The sequence below is a fragment of the Heloderma suspectum genome, chromosome W (assembly GCF_057233095.1).
Source record: "Heloderma suspectum isolate Gila_16-S chromosome W, 16-S_ref, whole genome shotgun sequence".
NCBI classification, from domain to species: domain Eukaryota; kingdom Metazoa; phylum Chordata; class Lepidosauria; order Squamata; family Helodermatidae; genus Heloderma; species Heloderma suspectum.
The window spans coordinates 65,211,628-65,217,778 of NC_139475.1; the positions used below are offsets into that span (position 1 = coordinate 65,211,628).

General features: G+C 47.2%; 1 protein-coding gene across 5 annotated transcripts in view; it reads left to right on the forward strand.

Annotated features, from left to right (window-relative positions):
• Window positions 1–1,429, forward strand: part of LOC146334100 (E3 SUMO-protein ligase PIAS4-like) — a 74,721-nt gene extending 73,292 nt beyond the window's left edge. For all 5 annotated transcript variants that reach the window (XM_084825150.1, XM_084825156.1, XM_084825152.1 and 2 more), the window contains one exon: window positions 339–1,429. In XM_084825150.1, the coding sequence (XP_084681276.1) occupies window positions 339–526 (188 nt within the window). In that variant the 3' untranslated portion in view covers window positions 527–1,429. The remainder of the gene's footprint in view (window positions 1–338) is intronic.
• The last annotated feature ends 4,722 nt before the right edge of the window (window positions 1,430–6,151 follow it).

Consider the following 6,151-nt stretch of genomic DNA (forward strand, 5'->3'; position numbering starts at 1 on the left):
TTAGACAGAAAAAAAAAAGGCCTACAACTCCCAGTATTCCCCAACCAACATGGCTGGCTGGGGAATGCTGGGAGTTGTAGGACTTTTATCTGTCTACCCATATATCTGTAGGGTTGTGCCCTTAGGAAATCAAAACTGGCACGGGCTGCACCTAAGCCTACAGTTTGAGACCAGATTGGCATGGAAAGGGGAGTGTTGGGAACAGACCCGTTTGAGAACATTGACATGGAAGAGATGATCTTTTATTTTTTAAACCTGCCCTTAAACCTTGTATTCTCCTCTGTCTTTTCACTCTTTCCCTGTTCTCTCTCCCACCCACTGCTCCTCTGCCTTTCCAGGGGGCACTTCAGATGTCAATGGGGCGCCACCCCCTGCCCCCAGTGTGGAGAACAGCAAAGTCCCCGCCGACGTGGTAGATTTAACACTGGACAGCTCATCCTCTGAAGAAGAGGAGGAGGAGGAGGAGGGCGGACCCAAAAGGAAAGTGCTCCGCTTATACAAGAACGGCTTGGCTTCTGCCTGCTGACTTTAGGGGGTGCTCCGGAACCTCCAAGTGGAAAAGCTTGAATACCTTGGTGCTTACTCAGATATGGGAAGAGGGGCTTTTTCTCCTCACCCCACTCCCTACACCCTTCAGTCTTGCCCCGATAGCTTCCCTTTGACTTCCCAGCTCCAAGTTAGGGAAAAGACCCGTGGGGGGGATGGGGTGGCACCTCGACGTGGCTGGAAGAAACCCAATTAGCAAACCAATGTCTGGCACTCTCAGCTTCCGGCTCAGCTTGAATTGCCTTTGGGAAGTGAGGGGAGGGGGTTTCTTCTCCCGCATGCAGCCTGCTGGGAATTTGCTACTGACTCAGTTTCCCTTCTCCACTCCCCCTTCTTCCCTCCCTGTCTTTCATGACAGTTGCTTTTTGGATAACTCAATGCTGGCTGGTTGGAGCTTGTCCAGACACCACTGGCTTGCCTGAACTTTCACGGGTCTCCAAAGTTGCGTGCGTCTTTTCATTTTTTTTGCCTTGTTCAACTACCATTCTGCGCTCACGCGCGCGCTCTCTCTCTCTTGCAAAACACCTTGCTGGACATTTTGAGGGGGTGTTTGCTTTCCTCACTGGTTGGGCTGAGAAGTTTGTAGAACGCAGCAAGATTCCCAGTGTGTCTGGGTGTGTGTCCCCCTGCCCCATTCCATAGGCACGTAAGGTCATTGCGGGGTGGGGGGGACAGGAAGAGCCAAAGACAGAATATAAGGGAGCCAAGATGACTTAGAAATGCTTGGTTTGTTTCCAGCTCTGAGAGAGCCTCATGTAAAGAAAAGATGGGAACTCTTTTTAGCCTATTCTGAAAATAATGTAGAATTTTAGCATAGTGATTTTCCTCCTCCTTTTTTAAAAAGTTGAACAGAAGCCATTGGGGGTTGGGGGGTTGGAAGGGAGTGAGGGCAGAAATTGGGGTGGGGTTGGAAATGCGGGAAGGGCTCAATCACAAGTCTATCATGTTTTGGAAGTGCAATAACTTGGTGTGTTTTGGAAGATGGAAAAGGCTGCATGTTTCCCCGCTTCCACCAAAAGTTTCATCTTGAGCCGGGCGTGTCAGGGAACAGAAGGGCTTTTTAGTGTGTGGGGGGCGGGGGGACGGTGGTGGCAGCGGGGAGGGGGACTGATGGGCCTTCCAGAACAAAAAAATGCCAGGTGGAGGAACTCTTTTTTTCCCCTGGTTTCTAGCCAACTACCTCAGTTTTAAAAATAACGAATTCAGGTGTCAGTCACGGAAACAGTGTGGGGTGGGGGCAGCATGCAAGTGACTGTCTTGTGTTAAATTGCTTCTGGACTCTGAGCTGCTTTGATACTTCTCTGTCCCATAGTGCATGCACTTGTGTATTTGTGGACCCTTTTAAAATATGACCCCCTTGTCTGCCTGGGCACAGATGATTCGCCCCTACGTCTGCTCCGGACTTTTCTCAATGGTGAGGGAGGTGAAGCTCGCTCCCCTAACCGCCCTCCCCCCTTGCAAAAGATGCTGCCGAGCAAACCTACAGCAGCCCACTGAGAATGTCGAATGAGAAATGAGGGGAAGGGGGGGTTCAGTCTATCCTGTGGCCAGGCAAATAGGGTGTGGACTGTGGCTAATGGGCTTCTGTTGTGCCCTTCCCAAACCTGAATTGGACAAGGATTCTGGTGTGTTCTGATCCTTCTTTTTTTCTTCCTTTCCCCTTATTCCCACCTTTTCTTTCTCCCTCTGTCTCTTGCTTTCTGCTGTTGTGTCCCGTCCTCCTCCACCTCCAGTCCAGCTGCAGCAGGAGACACAGAACATTGTGTATTCTTGGATATCTCCCTCCTCCTTCAACCATGACGCTGCAGAGAATATAATGCCCTCAATTAAAAAGGAAAAACCCAAACTGGCAGTTCTTCTCTGAGTGCTGTACATGGCGTGGGCGGGGGGCTGGAGAACTTTAGAAAATTCAAATGTGTAACTTCTGAAAATTCCTGGACTTGTGAAGCTGAATCTATAACCTGCTGTAGCAAGAGACTTTGGACCACTTCAAGGAAAAGAAAAGCACTTGCAAGCTCAGCCAGGGTTGGGGCAAAATTTCCCTGTCTTCATGCTTGGCTTTTCCTTCTCTATCCTGCCTCCCTCTTTCTGTCTTTCTCCCCCCCCCCCCGCCTCAACCTGTTAAGGGACCCTTGCAGAGACCCTTGGATATGCAGCACCAAGCAGAAAACCAGATGGCAAAAGCTGTGTTTTTCTCCCCCTCCCCTTTCTGGACATTGAGATCAGGAAGATGGATGAAGAAAATAAATGGTTGCTCCTTGACCCACCCTAGTTCTTTCCCCTGTGCCATTTTTTCTCTCCCTATCCCTTTAATATTTTGCAGTCAAACATCTCAAAGTTAAGCAATATGTTTGCCATTTTATAAAGACACACACACACACCAACCACCCTCACATGCATTTAGAGTTTGGACTGAATGTTGTACAGATGGCAGCTTCTCTCTTCAGCCAAGCAGTAGTGTTGGGGAACTCCCCTGCCCCGCTTTTTCTCCCTCAATATTTGTATTCTAATTTAATTGCCTGCTAAACTTCTTCGGCTTTCCCTGCCCCACCCAAGCCCACTGAGTCTTTGTTTTGCCCCCCATTTTGTCTCCCCCCCTCCCCCCGCCCCCTCGGCTGGTCAGCTATCTATTCTGTGCATACATTTTTACTTATACCCCTGTGTTTTGCTGCTTGTTTTTCTTGTGTGTCTCTTTTTTTGTAAAGAGAAATTATTTTTCTTCCCTTCAATACACATTCTTCAAGACTCAAGATTATAGTGTTTGTTAAATAAATAAACAAACCAAAATATTTCAGTTTTTGTGTTTCCTCTTCTTGTGCCTGGTGTCCTAACATAAGAATTGGGTTCATGTATTATGATGATCATTTGCTGAATTGGATCAAAGTGGGTCCCTCTAGCCCAGTAACTTGTTTCCAGCAGAGGACAGCCCAGATGGTTCAGGGAAACCTCGCCGGTGGGGCCTGAAAGGGAGTGATCCTGTCCTGTGGTCCTCAACACATCCAAATGTGCAGATTCTATTTAGCAATCCCAGCTAAGAGTAATAGCTATTGATCGACTTCTCCAGAAAAACACAATGCTTTGCTACACTGGATCAAAGCAAGGCCCTGACTGCTGTAGCCTTCTGTTACCAACAAGAGGCTGGACAGCAGACAAAGCAAGGCTCAAAGGGAGACAGTCTTTTCCCTCCTGTTCATCCCTAATGTCTGGTACTCTTGAGCGGGGGTGGGCAGAAAGTAGATCTCCACACATTGAAATAAAATATGTTTTGGACTTCAGGTTCCACAATCCCTGACCAATTGGCCATGACATCCAGAACATCTGGAGATCTACTTTCTGCCTCCTCCCACTTTTAAGGTATACTTCCCCTTTTTGTGGGAAAGATGATGGAATGGGAGGTTTGGGGTAGGAAGAAGTGGGTAAGTACCCCAGAGTAATGGCTATGTGGCAGAGGGAATGAAAGCAGCTCTCTAAATGGTGTGCTTTGTGTACGCCATCCCAGGCATTCTTTGGGATCCAATGAAACGAGGTGCCATTAGCATGCAGGATCCTTCAGAGAGTAACTTAAGCCAAATAAGCACGTCCCTGCTCTAGGGAGCTTACAGTCACATAAGAGGTGTCCTTCCAGATTATACCAAAGGCCAGCATTCTGTTTTGCACAGTGGCCAGCCAGATGCCCCAGTGGGAAGCCCACAAGCAGGACGTGGGTGCAACAGCACTTTCCTGGCCATGTTCCCCAGCAACTGGCATCCAGCTTCTGATAGTGGAGGTAGCATATAGACATATAGCCTTATCCTCTCAAATTTGAACACCAGCCCTAGCCAATGCAAGTTATAGGCCGCAAGTTGATTACCCGTGCCATATGAGACAGAGAAAGGATATGTAGGGGTGTGTATACAGCATATAATTCCAGTCAGGGTTCCAATCTTATTATGGGACAGAAACAGCCTTGGTTGCCCTGGTTGAAGACTTACACCAGGGAATTGATGGGAGGAGTGCAACCCTGTTGGTTCTCCTGGACCTCTCAGCAGCTTTCGATACCTTTGACCATGGTATCCTGGAGTGTCTATCTGGGTTGGGCTTGGGAGGCATGGTTTGAAAGTGGTTCTAGTCCTTCCTTGAGGTGTAGTCCCAGAAGGTGGTGATGGGGGACTTCTGTTTCACCTCATGACTGTTAGTCTGTGGGTTCCCGCAAGGTTCCATTCTGTCCCCCCATGGTTTTTAACATCTACATGGGGAAGTTGTCTGGACTGAAGTGCCATCAGTATGTGGATGATACTCGGCTCTACCTCTCATCTCCATCTACAAATCCCAGGGAGGTTGTTGAACTCTTGAACCAGTGTCTGGAAGCTGTTTTAGGGTGGATGAGGGTGAACAAGCTGAAACTTAATCCAGACAAGATGGAAGTATTGTGGGTTAGGAAACCAACAATTCTGGATGGAGGTTTACAACCAATTGCATAGTCTGGGCGTCCTCCTGGACTTTGTGCTAACTGGGGAAGCCCAGGTGTCTGCAGTGCAATTTACCAGCTTAGGTTGGTACACCAGCTGCGGCCCTATCTGGAGAAGACATACACTGGTGATGTCCAGGCTGGATTACTGTAATGCACTGTACGTGGGGCTGCCTTTGAAGATGGTCTGGAAACTTCAGCTGGTAAAGAATGTGGCCACCCACATGTTGGTGGGGGTGAGGTGGCCAGATCATATAATGCCTATACTGCGCTGGCTACACGAGTCCAATTTAAAGTGCTGGTTTTGACCTTTAAAGCCTTACATGGTTTGGGACCAAATTACTGCCTTCCCCGTATCAGCCTGCTCAGCACTTTAAGTTCAGTAATAGCTCTTCTCACTTGCCCACCTTTGGGGGCAGTTACGTGGGCAAGAACATGAGAGAGGGCCTTTTCTGCAGCGGCCCCACACTTCTGGAACATTGTCAGGCCCCAACATTGCAGGCTGTCAGGAAAGCCCTGAAAACTTACTTTCTCTGGCCCTTTCCTAATTACGTTTTAATTGGACTGTTCTGCTCTGTAGCTACAGTTATGCTGTAGATTCTGTAGTAATGTAGGTTTTGTGGTAATGTTTTATTGCTGGGGTTTGCTGTTTTATGATTTGCTGTCTTATTCTATTGTGATTTTTGTTCCATTTTTTTAAAATACGGATTTTAATGTCGTAAACCACGTTGGGAGGACTTCTGCCCTGAAAGGTGGCCTAGGAATATTTTAAATAAATAATTGTAGCATTTTATTTATTCTATTTCTATACTGCCCCATAGCCTGAGCTCTCTGGGCGGCTCACCAAATTTATTTTTAAAAAGCCATTAAAATATATTTAAAGTGCAAAACTATTTACACAAAAACATATAGACAGATAACACACACACAGGCAACATATATCTAAAAAGCATTTTTTTAAAAACCAGTTGATTCAATTAATCAATTTCAATGATTACTTGAAATCAATGCTACTATTTTTAGCTATGAAGCCACAGCACATGGGGTTCGCACACTTTCTGCTCTGCTCCCTTATCAAATCTCAGCTGGAAACGTGGGCGCAACATACATGCTTGCTTCCGGGTTGATTTAAACAAAAACAAAAAATCACCGCGCAGA